Source organism: Bos grunniens, chromosome 19, assembly GCF_055505025.1.
Source record: "Bos grunniens cultivar Pamir isolate PY7600 chromosome 19, Bosgru_T2T1.0, whole genome shotgun sequence".
Lineage (NCBI taxonomy): Eukaryota > Metazoa > Chordata > Mammalia > Artiodactyla > Bovidae > Bos > Bos grunniens.
In genome coordinates this window covers 12,872,910-12,896,217 of record NC_141183.1, presented here as the reverse complement: position 1 = coordinate 12,896,217, position 23,308 = coordinate 12,872,910, and the positions used below count along the sequence as shown (strand labels likewise).

At 53.4% G+C, this 23,308-nt stretch overlaps 2 protein-coding genes and 1 long non-coding RNA gene across 21 annotated transcripts; 2 read left to right on the top strand and 1 right to left on the bottom strand.

The window, feature by feature from the left end:
- Positions 1–912: 912 nt before the first annotated feature.
- SECTM1 (secreted and transmembrane 1) lies at positions 913–12,683 on the top strand. 18 transcript variants are annotated; one of them, XR_015147371.1, is made up of 6 exons: positions 1,049–1,132; positions 9,368–9,521; positions 9,709–10,023; positions 10,601–10,633; positions 10,864–11,044; positions 11,417–12,683. XR_015147371.1 is itself a non-coding variant. In XM_086356755.1 (6 exons), exons 2-6 carry the CDS (start codon positions 9,434–9,436, stop codon positions 11,429–11,431), a joined length of 612 nt encoding a protein of 203 aa, XP_086212881.1. In that variant the 5' UTR covers positions 1,049–1,132; positions 9,368–9,433; the 3' UTR covers positions 11,432–12,683. The 18 variants fall into 18 exon arrangements, 13 of the variants coding, with proteins under 13 accessions (XP_086212883.1, XP_086212873.1, XP_086212874.1 ...); XR_015147370.1 differs by having other exon boundaries at positions 10,598–10,633; XM_086356755.1 differs by having other exon boundaries at positions 10,884–11,044.
- LOC147351281 (uncharacterized) lies at positions 12,204–15,124 on the bottom strand. Its single transcript, XR_015147372.1, has 2 exons — positions 15,025–15,124; positions 12,204–13,412 (listed from the first exon to the last, which is right to left on the bottom strand). It is a non-coding gene; the product is annotated as an uncharacterized LOC147351281 (long non-coding RNA).
- Positions 14,695–18,410, top strand: CD7 (CD7 molecule). Of its 2 annotated transcripts, none has more exons than XM_086356758.1 (4): positions 14,695–15,213; positions 16,248–16,562; positions 16,818–16,951; positions 17,959–18,410. In XM_086356758.1, exons 1-4 carry the CDS (start codon positions 15,162–15,164, stop codon positions 18,064–18,066), a joined length of 609 nt encoding a protein of 202 aa, XP_086212884.1. In that variant the 5' UTR covers positions 14,695–15,161; the 3' UTR covers positions 18,067–18,410. The 2 variants fall into 2 exon arrangements, with proteins under 2 accessions (XP_086212884.1, XP_086212886.1); XM_086356760.1 differs by having other exon boundaries at positions 16,818–17,029.
- Positions 18,411–23,308: the final 4,898 nt, after the last annotated feature.

Below are 23,308 nucleotides of genomic sequence, written 5' to 3'. Positions count from 1 at the left end.
GGTGAGAGCCCGGAAGCTAGTGAGGCTGGACGTGGACCAAGGACTCTGGGTTCAAATCAACAGCAGCCGCTTGCCCCCAGCAATTTGAAAAAAACAGAGCCTGGAGTCGAACAAAGAATGATTGAAACACCTCTGTCCTTCCCCACTCTCGTGACTCTCACACATTGCCCTTATTCCCCACTTTCAGAGTCTCAAAGAGAGACTTCTATCTTAGTGATTTTTATAAGCACCAAAACCTTTTCTACATGAGAGACGTACACACCCCTGCAAGGAAACTCCTGGCTTCCAGCACTTCTCTGAGGTCAGCACCTATTGGACTCCACCCTCTGGGAATGAGGGCACTCAGGTATGCCCCAGGGACACCTGTTTTGGCCACAGAGTGTCTCTATACACAGCCTGCTAGGACTCTCCGTGGGGAGGGAGCCGGGAAGAGGGGCTCCTTCTGCTCAAGGGCTAATGAAGGACAATTTATGGTTTAAACTCTTTACCACTTGCTCCTACTCACTCTCGCTCCTTATCCCTGCCTGTGTCCCCAGCATGACTTCTATCTAGGTGGACCCAACTTGCATTTCTGAAAGATGGAATCAGGCTCTGAGGATTCTCAATGGGCAGGACTCTGCCCAGTGTCTGTGTGTGGGGGTGATGTACACAGCAGGGGACTAGCAGGTCCCCAGATCCACGCAGGGGGGTGAACACACCCAGCTCCCCAAAGGAGGATCTGTTCAGATGGAGCTTGAAAGGGGAGAACTCAGGAACTGGCTCTCCTAGAAAACTGCCACCTACCGTTTTCTTTAGAATGACCATCTAATGCCCTGCGTTTAATAAAAATGTAATAAGAAATTCACTATCAAGAAACTCATCTTTTCCCCTGAACTCAGGGCAGTTCCTGAAATTGAGTGACTTCCCGTAACTTGATGTTTCCTTCCTGAATGTTGGACGTGGGTGTCAGACCTCACGTGCATGGATTCTGAATCCTCCTTCCCGCCTCCTCCTTGCTTGGCTCCGCCCTGGAATCTTTCGGGTTTAGTCCAGCCGCGCAAACCAGCGCACAGACAGGCTGAAGCTGCGGACCGGCTGGGCAGGCAGAGTGCAGAAGACGCAGGCGTGGAGGAGGCGGGGTACCCGGGCGCAGGTGAGAGCTTGAGGGGCGGTGGCCGGGGCTCCTGGTGTCGGACCACTCAGCGTACTCAAATGGGGGCTGGGTTGATGGAGATGGGGCGCTGAGCTCTCAGGATCTGCGCTCTGCGCCTCCGCTGAGGGAGTGAAAAAGACAAAGACTTCGCAGTCCTGATGGGGAACTGCGTCTCTGCAGGGCGGCCCCAGGCTTGGCTCTGCCCCTCTGTGGAAGGACGGAGAGTTGGCATCTCGAGCTCCTAGACGTCCATACATCCGCACAGAGCCCCTGCTGCCCAGGACCACATCTGGGACGGAACACTTTCACATCCAAGCCAACACTGTGGCTCTCATACTTGCCCACACGCTCACTTTCATGCACATACACACTTGTGTGCACTCACAAGGGGCACACATGCACACTCAGCTCATTCACTCACAAACACTCATTAAGACAGAACGAAACCTCTGAGACTTCCCCTAAGGTCGGGGGAGAGGGGCACTCCACTGACTCTTTCTACCCTCTCCTTTCATTTTTGGTTAGGCTGCAGCAGCAGTCTCAAAATTCAGTTCACCACCCACTACTGGTGAGTGATCTGCCATTTGAAAGCCAGTTTCCACTCCCAGTGCCTGGGGAGCCAGAGCCCCTGGGAGGCCCTCATCCCCTGGGACTAAATAGTGAAGGTGGTGGGGAGGTACAGGCCACCCCTCCCCTCTCCCCCCTCCACCCCCCGGAGGGTGCAACCAGCAGGTGCAAGGAGGGGGAGGATTCTCAGAGGAAGTGCCTTGTGAAAGAGAGTGAGAAGTAGCTCACTGATGGGCTGGCCTGCACTGAGGCTGTGAGCCGGAAAGGGTTTACAGACTCAGCCCCCAGGCCTGGAGGAACTTATTACTGCCCAGTAGGGATCTCTCGTGGCCATAGCCGCAGAGACAGGACACAGCAAAGCCTCCCTGGACTGGGGCATCCCTTCCCTCTGAACCAGGGTTGGGGCTCCGTTTCAGTGTCTCCTGAAGGTGGTTGGTCGCCTCCCTCCACACTGCTGGTGAAAGGCCTGCCTGGACAGCAGGGTGCTCACCATCCCATGTAAATATCCAGGTACATACACGTTACCACTGAGCCTTTGCGTGGGAAACCTGGTCCAGCTTCTCCTAGGTGCTGCAGGTATGGAGATCCCTGCTGACCGAGAACCCCTGTGCCCCTGGTCAGCTCATAAGCCTCGAGCCACATACCTGCTGCCTCAGTTTCCCCAAGGTCCTGTGGCAGGACAAAGTGCTGGCAACGGCATGCACTTTCCAAGGTGTTCCACTGACTCCCAAATGTGATCATGTCCCCATTGACAGCACAAATCCCAGCTGTGTGCCCCAGCTTAATACATGGAGATACCAGCAGCTGTGACAGTGATCTGAGAAAATGATGAACTGTTGCCTCACTTTTCCCAACTCCAGAAACCTCAGGGCCCCTCCAGCTCTTGCCCCATCATGCAGTCTTCCTGTTGCACCCCCGACCCTCTGCCTTCTCACCCCTCTCTTCCCCTGTTGTGCCCTGGCCTCTCTCTCTCCCATTTTCCTGTCCTTTGCAGCATCAGAGACAAGAGGAGGGACTCAGGCAGAGGAGTGGAAATGCCAGACTTAAAAACCCATCTGAATTTCAGATAATGAATCACTTTGAAATGTAAATATGTGGCAAATATTGCATAAAATATACCTAAATTTAAAAATAAGACAGCAGTGGAACCCCAGACTGATAAGGGCGGCAAAGGTGCCTGAGGACACGGGGAGCTCCTCCCACCCCCAGTCCAGCTTCTCCATCCCCAGTCCAGCTCCTCCCACCCCCAGTCCAGCTCCTCCATCCCCAGTCCAGCTCTTTGCAGACACCCCTTCTGAACTCTATAAGGTGGAAAAGTCTGTATCTCCATTGTACAGATTTGGTTTAATTGAGACTGGTTGATGGTTTCCAGGATCTGCCTCAACCTGGAGTTTTTCCCAGCTCCTAGGCTGTATCGTCTGACGATGAGGAGTCAGGCCCATGGTGGTTGGAGTTTGGGAGCAGAGCCTGGTGGGAAGGGACCCTGGCATTTCCTTTTCCAGATTCTGGAACCCTCCAGGGGCTTTCCCAGTGAGGAGAACCTCAGGAAGCACATGAAGTTGAACTGAGAGGCTCGTGTGTGAGGGCAGAGTCCCACCATGGCCTAGGGAAGGCTCAGGGAAGACTGGAGGTTTAGGGGCAGTGGGAAGAGCGGCAGGGAGTCCCAGCCAGTGCCCGTCTGGGAGCCCACACCTTCAGCAACCTTGGACAACATGACAGAAGATGGCCAGGGCTCACCTGTGCACAGGCCATACTCCCTCAGGAGGACTCCAAGTGGTGGTAGAAAGTCTGTGACACTTCCTGCTTTCAGAGTCTTCTGGTCTTTTCATTATCTGTGAGAACATACCTATAAATAACACATCTAAATAAATAACACAAATGGGTATTTAAGGTGAAGCTAAAACAGATACTAATGTTTAAAAATGAGTCAATGTTAAATAATTTTTAGGACATAGGGGTATGTGAAAAGTGAAAGTGTTAGTTGCTCTGTCATGTCTGACTCTTTGTGACCCCATGGACTGTAGCCCACCAGGCTCTTGCATCCATGGGATTCTCCAGGCAAGAATACTGAAGTGGGTTGCCATGCCCTCCTCCAAGGGATCATTCCAACCCAGGGGTCAAACCCACGTCTCCCGCATTGCAGGCAGATTCTTTACCATCTGAGCCACCAGAGGAGCCCACCAATACTGGAATGGGTAGCCTATCCCTTCTCCAGGGGATCTTCCCAATCCAGGAATCGAAGCGGGGTTTCCTGCATTAAAGGCAAATTCTTTACCAGTTGAGCTACCAGGGAAGAACTAATTTTTAGGACATAGGGATAGTGTTGTGAAAACCACAGAGGTTAGGGTGGGGAGGCTGGCAGGGCAGGGAGGCTGGCAAGACAGGCTCTCTATGGTGTTTCCCTGGCAGGTAGACAAAATATGAGATATTGAGAGCAGAGGGTGGTTTGGTGAACCTGACGTAGGCTCAAGGGACCCCACACACCTTTCCCAGGGGGCCACGCCCTCGCCGCTGGAAGACACCATCCGCCCTCTCACCCGACCTCTGGACTTCAGCCTGCTTCGTCCCTTTTGCTTTCCTTTTACTTGTCAACACACACGCTCCCTCCCAGAGTCCAGTTGGGTAGGTCAGCATGTGTTGCAAAAACACCGTTTTGCTGAGGTCACCCCCTCTCCATGTCACCTGGTCCAGGTGCAGACCAAGGTTGACCTTCGACTCATTCAGCTCTGCCGGGCCCCTGCCCAGAGCTCACTGGAGGGGACTGACCGCACCCTTCGTGTGGCATCGGCCCTGCAGGGAATTCTGAGCAGGTCTGCAGGGACTGAGCACCTATTGTAGGCAGAGCATGTGGGGGCCCTAAGGGCCCTCCCCCCAGCACTGTGTGTGTGTGTATGTGTGTGTGTGTCTCTGTGTGTGTCTCTGTGTGTGTGGGTCTGTGTGTGTGTGTGTCTGTGTGTGTGTGTCTGTGTGTGTGTGTGTCTGTCTGTGTGTCTGTCTGTGTGTCTGTGTGTGTGTCTGTGTGTGTGTGTCTGTGTGTGTGGGTCTGTGTGTGTCTGTGTGTGTGTGTCTATGTGTGTCTGTGTGTGTGTGTGTCTGTGTGTCTGTCTGTCTGTGTGTGTGTCTGTCTGTGTGTGTGTGTGTGCTGTGTGCAGGGACAGGGTGCTCTCCCAGGGAGTGGGAGTAGGATCCTGGAAACTTCTGAAGAGGGGGTGGCTTCTCCAGGCTAGCTTGTCCTGGCTCCACATGGAGTGAGACCCTGCGTGGTTCAGGACTGTGAATGAACCCACTCATTCATTTACTTTCAATCAACGTCCTGGTGGCTCAGAGGATCTGCCTCCAAGGCGGGAGACTCAGGTTCGATCTCTGGGTTGGGAAAATCCCCTGGAGAAGGGAAGGGCAACCTACTCCAGTATTCTTACCTGGAAAATCCCATGGACAGAGGACCCTGGCGGACTACAGTCCATGGGGTCACAAACAGTCAAACAGGACTGAGTGATTTTCACTTTCACTTTTCACTCAGCATCCCAGAAAGTGTACTAGGAACTTGAAACACGACTCCTAAATTTATGGGAAGGATGAAAGCTGGACAATGGTCAGGAAAACATGATGAGGAAAGGTTTTGAGGGGGTGAGATTCCTTCTGGATACTATAGACCCCTGGCTGTCTCCCTCCCAGAGAGACCACAGCTGCCCTTCCCACTAAGTCTCCTGGTCGCACTGGGCATTCGGTGATGATGCCAGGTCACCAGCAGGAGGCTCGCCCTCTCACACATGGGGGATCACTGGTCTCAGAGCACAGGCTTAGGTGGCATTCTTCCTTTGGGTCCCTGGGGGGTTAGCCCTCCATGTGACCCTGAGGACACCTGCCTGCTCCAGCCTTGGGGCTAGTGGGCAGGCCTCCCTGGAAACTTATTTTCAGCCTGGGGAGACTTGGCCTGCCTCCCCATCGATAGGACACACAGGCCCACGTTCAATGGGGAACAGGGGGGCAAAGGCTGTTCTGAGGTCAGTGGAAGCAGCAGAGTGGCTGGGATCCGAGGGGAGATCTTGAGGAGACTGGAAAGGCTGGGGGTCCTGCCCAAGGCTTCCTCCAGGACGGGTCAGTGGCCAGAGATGAGCACACAAGATCAATCTCCTGCCTGCTCAGGCAGGCTCAGGGGAGGACATCCCTGGGCAAGGGTCTCCCTTCAGGCAGCCCTGAGGGCTCTGGCTAGGAGGCCAAGAGTCACTGTCGAACACCAGCAAGGATGCCTTCGGGCCCGATGGGTCACTGGGCACCATTCTGTGTATGAGAACCTTCCAATTTAAGAAAAGTTATTTTATAAAAAATACTCAGGAAAAGAATTGAGCAGATCTTATCTAAGGTGCCAGAAAAAGCCCCAGCACAGGAAGTTGCAACACCTCTTTCTAGAACATTCCATCACATGAGGTTCTCAGCAGTAAGTAATAGTGTTGAGCTATTTATGTCCCATCCTGGCAATTGCTGAAAGGCAGCTACTGGGTTGTGTCTACATGTGAAATCTCAGCCTCTCTTGCATTATGCTGAGCAGGCTGGGGCAGGATCAGGGCAGCTGTCTCTCTTTACTCAATCACCAAATTCTTGGTTCTAAAAAAAAATAATTAAAACCGTGTTAATGTTCTTGTGAGAAACTAATGTCCAAGGAAAGATAAACAGCCATAGAGAGAAGCTACCTTCCTGGGGTGAAAACGCATGATGGACAGCATAGTGGCCTGTACCCTGCGGCTGGCAGGGCCTGAATGGCCCCACAGGGTGGGGGTGCCTTGGCCAGGGCGACAGGGTGCTTCACTCTTCAGTGCCTCAGGCACCACTTGTCCTCCTGGAAAGGAGCAACATTAGACCTGTGACATGCCACTTGCAAACAGACCTTGAGGAATATTCAAGATTTGAGCATAAAAATAGACAAAATTTGACCGTGATGGATATTCCACCATCTGGGAAGCCTTTTAAAAAGGATACTGTACACAAACAAACAAAAACTAATTTAAAACAAAACCCTGAAGCTTTGAAGGAAAAGACAGACAGGACGACATAAACACGTGGAGTCCTTATTCCAAAGACGATCTGGGGAGAAATGATGATGGAAATGTACTTACCCTGGAAGGCAGTTTGTTTCTTTAAGGGGTTAAAGTCTTACAAAGCTGTAAGGAGAAGACAGACACTCCCAGGAAGAGGAGCAAAGGGTTTGCAAAGGCAGTGACAATGTGGAAATCTGAAGGGCCAGAAACAGGGTGAGCTGGTCAGCCCTCCACAGCACCAGGTGTCACCAGGAAGAGGCGGAGCTAGAAGCCCAGGGGACAGGGCAGCTCACAAGCTAAGACAAAGGGAATCCTTGCAGCCACTGAAGTCAAGCTTTCAGGATCTGGGGAGGCAGACCTCACCAGCAGCACACTACAAAGTGAGAACCAGATACAGAGAAGTGGACAGAACATGACCCCAGAACACTCCCTCCAGTGTCTGTGGTTTGTGCATGATTATTCCAATGAGGGGAAAGCTGAGGTCTGGGGAAAGAGGGAGGGGCCAGTATGAGTGTCCTGGGGCAGCTGTGACCAAGAACCACAAACAAGGAATCAAAAGAAGCAAAGTTTGCCCTCCTCCAGTTTGGAGGCCGGAAGTCCAAAATCAAGGTATCCGCACGGCTGCAGGGAAATATCCTTCCTTGTCTCTTCCAGCTTCTGGTGGTTCTGGCGTCCCTTGGCTTGTGGCCACATCCCTCCAGTCTGTGCCTCTGTCAGCTCCTGGCCTCTCCCTGTGTCTCTTTCTTACAAATTTCTCTCTTCTTACAAGAAAGCCAGTCACATTAGATTGGGTCCACGCTGCCCTAATACGACCTCCTCTTTATGGCTGCAAAGGCTCTATTTCCAAGTAAGATCACCTTCACAGATTCTGGGTGGACATGTGTTTTGGGGCCACCTTTCACCCTTCCCTGATGGATCAGTGGTAAAGAAAGTGCCTGCCAATGCAGGAGATGCGAGTTTGATCCCTGAGTCGGGAAGATCCCCTAGAGAAGGAAATGGCAACTTACTCCAATATTCTTGCAAGTGAAATCCCATGGACAGAAGAGCCTGGTCGGCTACAGTACATGGGGTTGCAAAGAGTCAGAAATGGCTCAGTGACTAAAGAGCAACAACATTCACCCTTGTACATACAGTACAGAGGGCGAGAAGAGAGAGACAGTAGTGGGCTGTTTAACCTGATTCCACGTATGTAAAATCACATACATGTGTGTGCACAGAACACGTGTCTCTCAGGTGACGTCTTTCTTCCTCAACTACAAATTTTGTACTTATGTGAGAAAAGAAGGCTGTCCTTCTGACAGTAAATTAGGAATAGAAGCAAGTTTAGAACATCAAGGGAAGCCAGAGACAGGAGCACCGGTCACAGGGGTCTGGGGGCTGAGACTGTCCCTCGCCATGTCATTCTCCTTGTTTGACCCAGAATCTCCTGGAGTCAGGACTGGGGCTGGTCACCAATGGCCCTCAGCTCCTGGAAGCAATTACATCCACACTTTCCTTTGCTCCTGGCCCTTCTGCCCAGTACCCAGCAAAGTGGAAAAGGAAAATCAGAGACACTGAATTCAAAACCAAAGGGTACGAAGCCCATGGCATTCTGGAAAAGGCAAAACTCCTGACATGGTAAAAAGATCAATGGTTATCAGGAGTTGGGGGAAGGATGGATGAATGGATGGAAAACAGAGGATTTTTCGGGCAGTGAAGCAACTTTTTGTTGTTGTTCAGTCACTAAGTCACATCCCATTCTTTGTAACTCCATGGATTGTAACCCGCCAGGCTCCTCTGTCCTCCACTATCTCCTGAGTTTGCTCAAATTCATGTCCATAGAGTTGGTGATACTATCTAACCATCTCATCCTCTGTGTGGTACCTAATGGTAGCTACATGTCATTATGAAAAGTGAAAGTGTTAGTCACTCACTCATGTCTGAGTCTGTCCATGGAATTTGCCAGGAAAGGCTACTGGAGTTGGTTGCCATTTCCTACTCCAGAGGATCTCCATGACCCAGGACTGAACCCTCATCTCTTGTGTCTCCTGCATCGGCAGGCAGATTCTTTACCACTGTGCCGTTTGGGAAGCGCAAATGTCAGTTTTACTGGATGTCAAAGCCTGAGATGAGCATTTGTTTCAGAGGAAGTGAAAGTTCAGCTTTCCGGACTGTAACTCACGGGTAGCACAGGAAGGCTCTTTTTGTTGATAAAAGCAAATCTGGAGAGTGGACCAAATGTCTCCAAATGCCAATCCTCAGAATGCAAGAGCCGAAGAGGGACAGGGAGCATCCAAGGTGGTCTTAGGCTGGTGTCAGGTTCAAGTGGCCACACGAGATTCTGTGTGTCATGACCGTCTCTACAGGACACATGCTCAGGGAGTTTTGCATGTTTTATATAAAATTCAAGATAACCCCAGCAATATAAATGGACTTGTTTCCCAGGGACTTGTTTCCTGTCTCATCTGTGTTTCTCATCTGTCTGACAGTGGTCCCACTGCAGACATTATAAAGGTGTCGAGAAGGGTCATGACACAGTTGGGTCAAGGAGGAGCTTGGGGACCCTCACCCACCCTGGACAGGGTGCAGCCCCTCTCACTGGCTTCCCAAGGAGCCTAAGGGAACTCTGACTCATCAGCTTTCCGTCCTTCAGGGAGTGTCCCCAAAACCAGTAAGGAGGACGAGGGACCCCTTAAAACTCATCCACGTCCTGCTGGCCATGCTGACGTCAGCATCCACTCTCCTCGCTCCCCGGATATTCTGGGTCCTCTTGTTGTTGGCCGCCTTCAGGAGTGCTCAGAGTGGAAGTAAGTCGCATGGTCCCAACTCTGCCAGGGGGACCCCAGCAGGGGCAAGATGGGTGTGGGAGGAGAGACCTAGATCAGGCCAGGAGGGGCCCAGGCTCCAGGTCATGCCAGTGACCCCAGGAAGGACAGTTAGTGGATGTCCTGAGGTCTAGCCATGACCCACACGTGTGACTTTCCCCGCACACAGCCTGGGACAACCCCAACTGCACCAAGGGTGTGGTTTCTGTGTTGAGAGGCAAGCCAGCCACGATGAGCTGCAGCATCTCCAATGCCTTCTCCCACATCAACATCTCCCTGAAAGCGAACCACACAGCACCCTGGAAGCTCATCTTCAGTGTAAAGCCCCCAGGAGACTTCTGCCAGGATGGATGGCAGCTCCAGATTTGGGAGGGTGAGGCCCATCTGGTGATTGAAGAAGCCCAGGACATCCAGGCAGGGCAGTACAAGTGGAGTCTACAGGGGCGCCAGAGAAATGTCGAAAGCACCACCCTGAACGTCTCAGGTCAGCGGAGCAGAGAGCGGGGATTTGACCCCAAGAACTGCTCTGTTTGGCTGGGGGCGGGGGAACAATTTGGGAGGAGTGACTCCTGCCCACCTGAGGTGCCCAGAGCCACGGAGATGAGGCCTGAAGAGGACTTCTACCCTGCCCCACCCACGGCTGTGCTCTCTCTGAGCTTCTCACGGCAGCCCCAGCACGTGTGCCTGCTCACTGTCCCCGTGTGCTCAGGGAGCTGGAACCTCCCTCCCTAAACACCGCCTATCCCCCCACCCCCACCCCTTGCTTTGCTGCAAACTCCCCAAGTAACCGTCGCTCCCTCCCCACCCTCGCTTGTTCATACGCAGTCAGAGTCACCCTGAGCGCTGGGGACAGGAAGCAGGGGTCCAGCTTTGCCCCGGACCAGGAACAGTGGGAGGGGCTGAGAGGCACCCCTCAGCCTAGCCGGGCCCTGGGCGGGGGACACAGTGAGGCCTTTATGAACTCCTGTATCCAGGGCTCATCTGACACCTGGGGTGGAGGGGCTGCTTCAGGGCAGGCCCTGGGCAGGCCCCCACCAACCTGCCCTGTGTCTCTTTAGCAGACCCGCATTACCTGCCTCTCACACCTCCCACAGGTAGGTGTTCCTATCTTCATCCTGGGCTACAGGAGGGGAGCCCCCAGAAAGCCCCCTTGGGTCTTCCCTCCACAGACACCCTCACCCTCTGTGCCTGGAGCCCTGCCCATCCCATGCACCCATCCCCCTGCCACTCTCCCACCCATGGGCTTCCCAACCACAAGCGATGTCCCCCTTGAGGGTGCCCCCAAGGTGGTGGGGGCTCCTGCACAATTGAACAAAGGAGGCAGGGCCTGGCCCCACCCCGCAGGCCCGTGCATAACGCTGCGCAGTCTCCAGACTGATTCCGAGGACAAGAGCCAGAACCACGTGGTCTTCCCCATCCTCGCCCTGGTTGTCCTCTCCATCCTGCTGATCTGCGCGCTGGCCTGGCAACGAAGGCGTGGTTACCCACTCTCCAGGCTCCAGCAGGTATGGGCCACTGTGCCTGGTCAGTGGGCTGGGGAGGGGATCTCGCATGGGGTCATCTCAGACCTGGCATAAACACTCTGCCCCATGTCCATGTACCCACCAAGACTAGTGAGAGAGAGTGAGCAGTGCCCCTTCCCCAGAGGACCCCAGCCAGCAAATGCAGTCCCAGTCCCAGAACACAGATGCCCCACCGCAGACAGGCCACTGATTCCACACTGTCCCTAGGACCCCCTGGACGATGGCATGCGGGCTTCCTTCTCCTTCCACGAGACCTAAGATGTGTGGGCGGTGGATGTGTCTGCAGATGCACCTGCAGACAGAGGGGTGTCTGCACGTGGCTTTCATCTCCCTCCCTCCCTCCTCTCTCCCCAGGTAAGGAGGCTCTGAGCCCGGAGTACCCAGTGCACCGCACTACGCAGAGCGGAATCACTGTGGGCACGACCAGGCCAAGAACTAGGAAGCTTGGCAACATCCTGGCCTCTCCCTAACACACATGCCAAGGAGGGGTCCTTAGTAGGTCCTGGGGTCCAAAGTACAAAAATCTCAAGTTCCAAAGCACTTGACCTAACAGGACCCTCCCCCCTCCTCCACCCAACCCATGCCTGGGCTCCTCCTCTGGGCAGGAGTGCCACGCTGCAGTCACCTGGGAGATGCCCCAGTATGGGGTCCTCGGCCGATCATGTCTTTGGACCATGAATAAGACCCTCTTGGACCCTCTTTTCTTTGGACCATGAATAAGAACCAGTTTGAGGGACCTTCCAGGAAGCACCTGTGGAACCAAAATGAGGATATCAGTGGCCTGAGATGATGCATGAAGCCTCCTCCACCACCCCCAAAGGGTAGAGCAGTCCCTCTGGATGGGAGGCCGGACAGGTGGCTGCTGGTGGAATCTGTGTCCAACCTCCCTGGTCTCCCCCAGACCTCTCTGTCACCTGCCCCACATGCTGCCCCTTCCTGTTCCCAAATGTATATCAAACAGTACCCCAAACTGTATATGCCAGATGCCTTTACAAAAAAAATTGTATAATTCCTGTGAGTGTATCCATTTTTGGGGGGGGGGGTGGGTGGCGGTAGGTTTTTTTTTCTTCCTTTTCTCTTTTGTTCTCTTATGATTGGATGACTATCTTTAGTCCTGCGCTTGAATTCCTTTTTCTTTTGTGTGTGTATATCTATGATATTAATAGATTTTTGGTTTGCCGTAACCATGAGACTCTGATACAGCAGTCTATATACACGTGCATGATTGCTTTAAGTTGCTGATCTCTTCCTTTCCAATGCATTTCAAATATCCTGCATGCGTACTCTCCTCCTCTCATGATTACTGGTTTTGATATCATGTGTGTGTGTGTGGATGATTTCCTACTTTTACTGTATGTTTGCTTTTACCGATGAGCCCTCCCATTTCATCCTTTTCTTGTTTCTCGTTGTGGCCTTTTCTTTTCAGCGTAGAGAAGTTCCTTTAAAGATAGAGCTGCTGGGATGACCCAGAGGGATGGTATGGGGAGGGAGGTGGGAGGGGGGTTCAGGATGGGGAACACGTGTACACCCGTGGCGGATTCATGTTGATGTATGACAAAACCAATACAATATTGTAAAGTTATTAGCCTCCAATTAAAATAAATAAATGAGTAAAAAGATAGAGCTGGTTTGGTGGTTCATTGACTGTATTCTTAAAAGATACATATAAAGTGATAAAAGGTTTTTCTAGAAGTACTACATTCAGCGCTTTGCAAAGCAAACATCCACATTGCTAATCTTCAAGATGAATACACTAAACCGACTAGCAAATCATTGAATGAGCTGAGAAATACATCTTTAAGTGAAGAAAATAAAAATCTGAAAGAAGCTGCTGTGAGTCTTACAAGCTAAAAAGTCCCAACGAGGGCTTCCCTGGTGGTCCAGTGGTTAAGAATTCGCCTTGCAACGCAGGGGACATGGGTTCAATCTCTGGTGAGGGAATTAAGATCCCAAGTGCTGTGGGGCAGCTAAGCCTACATGCCACAACTAGAGAGCCCATGAGACCCGACACAGCCAAATAAATAAGTATTAAAAAAACAAAGAAGTCCAGATACATGCAGAAGTCCAGATATCTGGGAGTCCTCACTCACCACGAAGAATCTCAGATTGGATCAATGCACGGTGCCTGGCGACTGTGTCCTCACAGGAGGGTAACGATCCCAGAACAGCTTCACTGGCACCCAGACTCCAGGTCTAGAACTGACTGCATTTGCATCTCCCAGGTTAAAGAAAGGTTTGTGCCAGAAATGCTGGGTTTGTTCCACCCCCTGGGCCAGGCCCCTCAGACACAGTGGGCACAGCACGCGGGACCGCCATGCTTTGGGGGCCGTGGAAATCTGTTCCATTTTGCCTAAAAGAGACCAAAGGTGTTGATGCTTTGAAAGTCGTTCAAAGGTCATTTTAATATTGCTATTACGGTGGGACGGGCTCACATTAAGTCATTCAGCCCCTGCACACCCAAGGCAGGAAACCTAGAAAGAAATACTGTGTCTGGGTCTTTGACTAATTTTAATTTTCGACTTGTTGCTTATCTGTACGTTCAAGGATTTCTCTAAAGGAAGTTTAGCTCTGAGTCCTTGCAATGTCCTAGAAACCCTTCCCCCCAGACCCCCCTTGCTCGTCCTCAGCCACACTGGCCCTCTTGCAGGCCCTCAGAAACCCCAGGCATTCTCTGGCCCTGGGGACCATGCATGTGCTGATGCCTCTGCTTGGAACCCTGTTCCCAGATATGCAACCTGACTCTCTTTCACCTCCTCAGTCCTTTACTCCTGTGGCCCCTGAGGTTCGGCACCCCTCTCCCAGCAGGTGCTATGTGTCCTGCCGCAGGTCTGCTCGTCCTTCCCTGGAGTCGTCTCCAGGCCACGGGCCTCTCGTTCATCTCACCCTCTGCCCTTGGCACTGGCGCTGGCACACACGGGTGCCCAGAGAGTGCTGGTGATGAACAAAGGCAGGACGAGGTTGGAATGGGGTGTGTTTGACAACTCAGACGCTTTTATTGCTTCCTGGCAACAATTTTGCTAGGATCCTCTGGGCCTTTGGCAATATTCTGCCCCTGAAATAGATACCCCCTCAAGCAAGAAGTGTCTGTAGATAGGTGGACAGCCTCTGCTAGGGGCGGTCACCCAGCAAACCTAATCTGCTCCCACCCTAGACCCCACCCAGGACCCCGAACCATCAGCACAGGAGCGTCCAGTCAGAGGAGGGGGTCTCCAGGGAGGAAATCTCTTAGGACTGTCTGGCCATGCGTGAGCCACGTGCACACACCCGGCACACGCACATGTGGCTTTGGGCCAACACTGGAAACTTGGCCCTCTAGCCAAGGCTGCCAGAACAGAGAAACGTCTTCCTCTTCCTGGTTGCCCAGAGTCTGTCTCCTCTTCAAGGACCTCCAAGCCCTCGGGGTCAGGGTCCAGGCATGGGTCTCCCTCTGCCCTGAGGGCTGCTCACCAGGACCCTGGTGCACCAACATACTGGATGGTAGCCCAGCTGAGCGGTGTCCAGCCCTTGCACCCACAGGAAAGAGAATCGTGAGCCACTCGGGCAGCCACAACCTGGGCACATGCCCCGGGTCTTTCCCTATGACCACACCCAGCCCCCAGGCTGCAGTGGTGACTGACTTGATACTCCAAGTTTCTGGACATAAATCAGGTCCCAGCAGAAAGTGAGCCAGAAGACCAGGATATCTGGAAGCTGACCCCCATCCCCACCTGGGTACCCCCTTGTCTTTCTCCTGGTCCTGCCCCTGCCCATTCTTGCCCTCCTTTCTCCTCTCCCTGGTGTGCAACCTGGGCAGAGGGCCAGGATCACAGATCTACATGTGAGTGCTCAGACTTAAGAGTTGGGGAGGAGCGCTGCCCCTCCCAGCCTCGCCTACAGCACATCCCCTAGCTCATGGTACCACCTCCAGCAAGCCTTCCTGGAGGGCTCAACCGCCCGTCACTGTGTGCAGCCCCCCTGCCTACCTCCTGCTCCATCTTGCTCCCACCGCGCCTGAACGTGGCACCTGGGAGGTGGTGGTGGCACGCAGTTGGGCGCTACAGACAGGAAGAACCGTGACAGCCCAGTGAGAGGGGCCCCTGCTCTTCCTCCTGCAGTGAGCATGGTTGGGCTCCTGGGGCTCCTGCTGTTCCCCTTGCTCCAGGCCGCTGGAGGTAAGGCTTCCCGACTCTCTATTACCCCATCCCCCACCACACCCCCCCAGCAGGCTTAGCGCTTCCACTCAGCCGCCTTGCAGCCCTCCCCTCCCCACCTCAGACTGTCTTTCCAGGGAAGGGGGTGATCTCTGGTGACTTTGAGGGAGACCTTCCCTTCGGGCCCTGGAAGTCCCTGCTGGGGGTCAAGTCCAGCCTTGGACACTTGGACCCAAAACCATGGGCGTTGAGATGTGGCTGATGTCTGGGTACAGAGTCTCTGTGGTTGAAACTCTTCTTTCTCTTTATCTGAATTTTCTCCTACAACCATCAAGGCTGTTTTTGTCTTGAGGAAACATCGTCCTTCTGCTTGCCTTTTGTGCAAAGTTCTGCAGTGAGCAAGAGCCCTTAGTTCCATAAAGTGGGATGGGGAATTGGGGGGCACAATTCTTGTGCCCCCTCCCCCCAAAAAAGAGCTGCAAAATTTAGTTTCTGGAGAAGTCGATGTTTGGATTATGTTTGCACCTGGAAGCTGGCCCTGCTGGGCCCCACTAGGCAGACGAGGGAAATTTTTGGGTGTCTCAGGGACAAGTCAGATGTGCCCACCTCATGGAGCCACTGGCTTCAAGTGCCTGGAAATGGTGGGAAACTGAGGCAGTTAGTGTTAAAAGAAACAGGGAGAGAAGACAGTGCCCCTGGCTCTTGCGGGAACTGCCATTTAAGAGGGGGAGAAGGTGTAGAACCAGGAAGAGTGGTTGGAGGTCTAAGTGCTTTGGAAGGAAGAGGCCCCACCTCCAACTTCCCCTGACCCTCAGGGTGGGGAGAGGTCACGGGTGGCCTGGCCCTCTGGGATCCCCCTGGAACTTGAGGACAGCCCAGGGTGCTGGCATCATATGTCGCTTGCTCCAAGGCTTCCAAAATTTGCTTCATCCTTGGTGACATGTCAACAGTGGACTGTCCCTGGGCACCACTGCCCTGTCACCATCCCCTGCACAGAGATGGGTCCCTGCCCTTCTGGCCAGGCCAATGGTGATGGTGGCAGGTCCTCCTTGCAGAGGTGTGGCAGTCCCCCCGCAAAACGATCGCTTTAGAGGGGGACTCCGTCAACATCACCTGCTCCACCCCGGGGACCCTGCATGGCATCTACCTGAAAAAAACGTGGCCGAACAACAGCGATGTGATTTACTATGAAGATGGGTCGGAGCCCACCGTGGACCCGTGGTTCCAGGGCCGCATTGCCTACTCAGGGCTGCAAAGCAACCTGACCATCAGCTTGTACCACCTGCAGTTGGCTGACACCGGTGGCTACACCTGTGTGGCCATCATGGATGATAAGATCTTTGGTCCCGGCACCTTGGTCATGGTGACAGGTAGGGAGTATGCCAGTCCTGGGACCTCTCCACCTGCCACTCGCCAGCCTGGGGTCCATCTGCCCCTGTCTGGGAACCTTCCCTCTAAGTTTGCTTGAGTTACTCCTTCCAACATGAGCCCAACTCCTCTAGAAAGCCTCCTAGATTCCCCCCCACCCCCCATACACACTCCAAAGACCCACCCTGCCCTGAACCACAGAGATTCCCAGGGACTCCCTCACCTGCCGAATGCCTCTCTCCGTTCCTTCTTCCCAGACCAACTGCCCCAGGCAGCGAACACATGCCAGGAGTCTTGGCCGATACACTTTGCCCTCCCCACGGCCCTGGCTGTGGGCTTCTTCCTCATCGGGCTGGGACTGGGAGCAGTGTGTGTGCTGATAAGAACACAGGTCAGTATGGACCCTCGGGTGTCACCAGTGTCCCTAGAAGCCCACTTCTCTCAGAGAGCATGACGGGAAGGAAAGTGGGTAAGCCTCGGGGATCTGGCCTCATGGGAAACCCCAGCACCCACTCACTCCTTCTGTCAGGGGCCCTGGGAGCTTAGAGGGTTTGGATGGTGAGGCCCAAGGTGAGAGGAAGCCCAAGAACTGGAACCACCTGCAGGGATGATCGTGGTGCCAGGAACACAGGTCCTGGTCAGCTATTTAAGGGGGATTAGCAAGGTTCAGGGTGGCTCAGAGGGTAAAGAATCTGCCTGCAGTGCAGCAGACCCGAGTTTGAGCCCTGGATCAGGAAGATCCCCCAGAGAAGGGAATGGCTACTCACTCCAGTATTCTTGCCTGGAGAATCCACCTGAACAGTGGAGCCTGGTGGGCTACAGTCCCTGTGATTGCAAAGAGGTGGACACGACTGAGTGATTAATACTTTTCACAGAGGGTTCCAGAGAGATCCTTTCAGAGAACATGGGCATGCTGCATGTGACTGTGAAAGTGTGCACACATATACATATGTGTGCATGCGTGCATGAGTGAGGCTTGTGAGCATGTGAAAACCACGTGCAATTGTGTGCTGGAGGTGGGAGAGGAGGGGCCAACAGAAACAGGGGCCAGGGAGTGGTCAGCTCACCCCCGGTCCTTCAGCTTTCACCCCCACATTAGCCCAGCACCTCCAGCTCTGCATCCCCAGGGAGCCAGGCCCCCTTCCCTGTCCAGGGCCAGGGTGCAAGGTCAATTCTACCTTCCACCTCCCCACCACTGCCCCTGGGGCCCTGCCTCTGCCCACATCACCCAGGCCTGGGCAGCGCTGGAGAACCGAGGGGCTGGCTGAGGACCCTCCTGGAACAGCTTCATGCAGGCCCCCAAATCTATTATAAAAGCTTCCTGAGGGGAAATGCCATGAAGACAGAGGGTGCTCCTGAGCGAGCTGCCCCAGTGGGAGACAGCAGGCTTTCTTTCAGATCCAGAAACTCTGCTGTGCGAAGGATAAGAGCCCAGTGTTCGTGATCTATGAGGACATGTCCCACAGCCGCTGTAACACCATGTCCATCCCCAACCAGTACCAGTGAGCCCGGCAGGACCCCAGGCCTCCCTCTGTCTAGCAGAGCTCTGGGCCGACCATCCACCCAGAACGAACACACAGGCAGCTCCCCACAGCAGTCAGGCTCCCACAGCCTCCTCCAGGAAGCCCTCCTTGCCTGCCTCCCACCCTTGAGGCTGCTCCTGGCACCTTGGAACCACTGGAAAGGAAACTTCTCTGTCCCACGGCTACCCTGGCCTTTGCATGGTAAAAGAGACTGCTCTGAAGGATGGACCTGCCTTGGGGTAGTGGTCAACTGGGAGGCTGGGAGCTGAACTCTGACCCCAGTCAAGCCTTGCCAGAAATAAAGGACTTCTCTTCTCCCCTTTCCAACTCCAGTGTCTATTTCTCAGCCAGTTCAGAGTCGAGGTGGGGAGGTTTGCCTGACACCTTCTCTGGCATCGCTGAGGATTTCTGCAGCCTAAAGGATTCTGTGTGAGATTTTCAGGAAGGAGGGAGGGGCCAGGGGACACAAACTCACTCCAGTTCCTGTTATGGCTGAGAAGGTGCACATCAACCAGAGCCCTCCCAGCCTCGCTGGCCTCCACCACAGGGTGAGTTGCGGACAGAGGAAGGGGAGCAGTGATCTGAGAGTCTCAGCAGAGCTGCTGGGCTCTTAACTGGGCTGCTCCCAGTGGGCGCTCATGTTGCGGTGTGATGGGAATTGGGGAACCGACCTTGGGGAAACAAATGCACCCCGCATGGATGTGAACTGTAGCTGCATCCTCCCGGACCTGGAGCCAAGAACTGGTAGACCATGCTGCCCACCAACGGAAATGAGAAAGCCCTTCATCCACTGGGTTTGCAAAGATTAAAATGTCTTTAAATAACGACACTCCTTTTAGCTGGAATTGAGTCTTGGGGACATGATCTTTGGTCACAGAAACAAGATTACAGTGATAGCCATGTCAGTGTTGCTTTCAATGACAAAACCAGCCACTGAGAAACTCCCTAGATGTCCAAATGAGAGAACCGCTCTACCGATTATGGTGCGCACACACACCAAGTGCTAAAAAGACCCCACGAAGAGCGAAACATCATGCTAGGACCTTTGCGAGATGCCGTAAGGATGCAAGCTGGTGCAGAGTATATGTGTGACCCCACACATGTGCAGATGGGAGCGTGTGGTTGTTTAAATGCCTGGCAGCACCGTTACGTCGACATGGATGAAATAATGTAAGAACGGAAGAGGTGGTTCTGCCTGGCTGGGGGGGTCACTGGGGCAGGGGTTCACTGAGACACACTGGGTTTGGGGTGGGCAGCTTGGGATGTGATCTCAACAGCTCTTGCGGAGGGTACCAGGGCCTGCGGCTGGGACCCAGATGGGGAGGCAGAGACAAGGAACACAGCACGCCCGTCTCCCAGGGGCCCGAGGAAAGGCAGGCTGCCCCGCTGAGCCAAGTGCGGCAAGTGTTCACCTGTTACCTGATGACTTCTGGTCCCCCTCCTGACCACTCAGCAGCATGTCACTGGGCTAGTCCTGCCCCTCTGGGACTCAGTTTTCCCATCTGTAAATTAGGGGAGTGGGCCCATGCTCCCTTCAAGAGCTGGGTTCAGGACTTCCCTGGGGGTCCATTGGCTAAGACTCCATGCCCCCAGTGTAGGAGGCCCAGGTTCAATTCTTGGTCAGGGAGCTACATCCCACGTGCTGCTATCTAAAGATGCCACATGCTGCAAGGAAGATCAAAGATCCTGAGTGCTGCGACTAAGACCTGGCACAGCCAAATAAATAATAACAATAATAATAATTTACAAAGAGCTGGACTCTGTGGTTTCCCAGTCACAGTGAGTGCCCTTTCCACTGCCCCCACCCTCAGCTCTCACCATAGCTTTAGCCTCTTCCCAGCTCCTGAGACAAAAGCAGACAGCACCTTCAGCATCAGCCCACCTCCAGGGGCCCTTGTCATCGGACACATCTCTCCACCTGACTCCACCCCAGTGACCAGCGGTCATGCCCCCTCCAACCTCTGCCCTTTCTTGTGGTCTGTGCTGGGGGTCATGCTGCCCACCGTCCTCCCCTCACATGATCACCCTTAACTGTCTGCTTCTCTGTCCTTTCTATGGAGGGCAGGGCTGAGTCCCTCCTCCATGTGCCCCCTGCCCCACATCGAGCCCCATGCTTGCTGGACGTGTTCCATACACGTAAGCACATTGGCATTTAAATACTGCTGGCTTTGTTTCTGTTGTGACAGACAGCCTGAGTGCGCTCTGGGTCTTGGTTCTCCCACATCTACCCCTGGGCCTTGATTTCCTCAGTGTCAAATGGGGACAGGGAATTCCCTGGCAGTCCAGTGGTTGGAACTTTGTCCTTTCACTGCCAAAGGCCCAGGTTCGACCCCTAGTCAGGGAACTAGGATCCCGAGAGCTGCACAGCGTGGCCAATAAATAAATAAATAAAAAAGAAGGACGGGGTCTGCTCTACCTAGGGGTGGGGGGGCATGAGGACTGAGATATCTCGGGACAGCCCTCAGAGTAGCCTCTGTACAGCAAACGCTCCACCACCTGTGCAGGTATGGGCTGAGCCCCTGGAAGCTGGAGGCAAAGGCCTTGACTGCAGGCAGCAGCCCCCATCCTCAGACTGAAGCTTTGGGGGTTCCAAGGCGGGCCTTTTAGAATTGGAGAAACAGAGTTCAGCTTGGCCCAGGCTGGCCTATCACTGGGGATAGCAATGGAAACACGGGCCTCTAGGCATTGGCTCCTCCCTTCTCAAGCCCCCAAAGCCCGAGGATGGCCACTGACCCTCCTGACACAGGGGCTGGCCAGGGGCTGCAGCCAAGGGGGAGGGGCTGGCATGGTGGGCAGAGGGGTTGGAGTGGAGGGTCTTGGCTGGCTCAGGGGGGCCCTCTTTCCACTCCAGTTTGGCCTGCCCCAAAACCCTGGGCTAAACTCTCAAACTAAAAGAAAGTCTCAAATTGGATTTAAAAGAAAAGATTCAACACTATATTTTCTTCAAAGAGCCACAGGACACCTGTGGGACAAAAAGTATGGAAAACATATAAAAAGCTAACATGAACTACAGAGTTACCAATTCTATTTTCTGACAAAACAGTACTTCTGGCAAAGCAGCAACAGAACAAAAACATATAACCAACATGTACCCGTGTATCTAAAATTAGCAAAATAGGTACGAACAGGAAGGACATAACCACGGGGAGAAATAGATAGATCAACCACTTACGCCTGAGATTTCAAAATGCCCCTTCAGATGTGAATTAAGCTGTTAGTTAACGTGAAATCCCACACTCATCAAACAGAAAACAGACACGACGGCACGGCATATGAAAAGCTTTTAAAAATGATCATTTACTGTCGAGAGGAGCTGAGCAAAAACAGAAACAGAATGAAGCCTGCAGACTCAACGCTGTTGACATGAGCTGCAAATGTTAACCGCACAAAAGAGCACCGCCCGTTTTATCCTAACTAGACATTCCCATGAGAAGTCAGCCCTGAGCTTCTGAGCGGGGCAGGGGGCAGGCTGTGAGTTATCCTGGATGATCTGGAGGGGCCTCTGACAGGGACCCAGCCTGGAGGCCGTGTGGCCAGCCCCAAGATCCACCCCGGGCTCGCCCTAGAGTGCGGCAGGGAGGCTCGCTCCAAGGTTCAGGCAGCATGTGCAGCCCAGGGGAGCCAGAGCTCACGCACACCAAGAGGGACTCTCTAAGGAAACCAACATGAAATCACCAGTACAAAACCAGAGACAGAAGCAAATGCTTATTTGAAACGAGGAAAGAAATCGCAAATTTTATAAAGCATCCAAAATATCCAGGAAATAACAATATTTTGAAATTAACTGACACCGCTGACCATTCTGGTTTTTTTGTTTGTTTTTGTTTGGCTGCATAATTTCACTGCCTCCTCTTTGGTGGCCTCTTCAAATGACCACGAAAGAACACAGAGAAATATCATCCTTATGAAAGCACAAGCCTGGCCAGGACAAGATGTTCATGAGGGACCAGGATGTGCTTGGCCAGCTGGGGATGTGAAACAGGTGCCTTGGCTCCCTACAAGCACAGGAATTTCAGGAAATTCTACTTTTCAGGAGTCTCACACAAAAAGAAAAAAGGGTGGGGGCGGGGGGGGGGGTCGCAGCTATAATTGTGTCTGACTGCATCGTGGAGAGCAGTCCTAGAAGTAAAATGTGTGTTGACCAGCATGGACAAGTACCACGGCCTCTGCCAACAATCTCACATCTTATACACCTCACCTGACGCTGCCAGGACATGGATGTGAAGGACACGGATCCCTTTTGTCCACCCCTTGAATGACACATCTCACACCTTCCTGTCATGAAGCCAGAGAGCCCGCCCAGAGCAGGGGGCGTGTAGGGAAGAAATCTGTACCTGGAGGCCAGAATGAATTACAAATGTAGTGGTTTAAAAAACAGCAATTAATTTTTTCACAATTCTAGAGGCCAGAAGTTCAAAACCAGCGTAGGGTTGGTACTTCCTGGAGGCTCCAAGGGAGAACCTGCCCCAGGCTTCTTCCAGCTCCTGGTGGTGCCGGCGATGCGTGCTTCCTGGGCTTATGGCCACATCTCCACACTCTCTGCCCCGTCACCACATGGCCTTCTCCCAGTATCCAAAATCGTCTCTCCTTATAAGGACATCAGTCGAATCGGGATTAAGGCCAGACAGGATGGTCTCATCCTGACTTGACTACATCTGCAAAGACCCTGTCTCCAAATAAGGTTCCATTCACACGTCCCGGATGGACATGAATTTGGGGGAGTACCATTCACCCTTGGGCTTCTCTGGTGGCTCAGCCGTAAAGAACCTGCCTGCAATGCAGGAGCTGCAGGAGACGTGGGTTCGATCCCTAGGTCAGGAAGATCCCCTGGAGGAGAGCATGGCAACCCGCTCCAATATTCTTGCCTGGAGAATCCCATGGACAGAAGAACCTGGTGGGATACAGTCATGGGGTTGCAAAGAGTCAGACCCAAGTGAAGCAACTTAGCACACACGTATTCACCCTCAGTGCTCCATTCCTCTCCCAGATAGATAGCAAAATCTTCATCGATCTTAAGAGCCACTGCACACCCATAAATAGACCTCGCAAACCAACTAAATGTATTCTCAGCTCAATTTGCTCTTAGCCAGGCCTCAGAGACGCTCTGGGCCAGACTGAGGCCACCTGACACGCAAGCAGACTGGAGGGAGACAGGGGTCTGGACCACTGCGGTTACACATCTTCACCAAGTTTTACATCATACGCGATGCTCCAGGCCTTGCGAG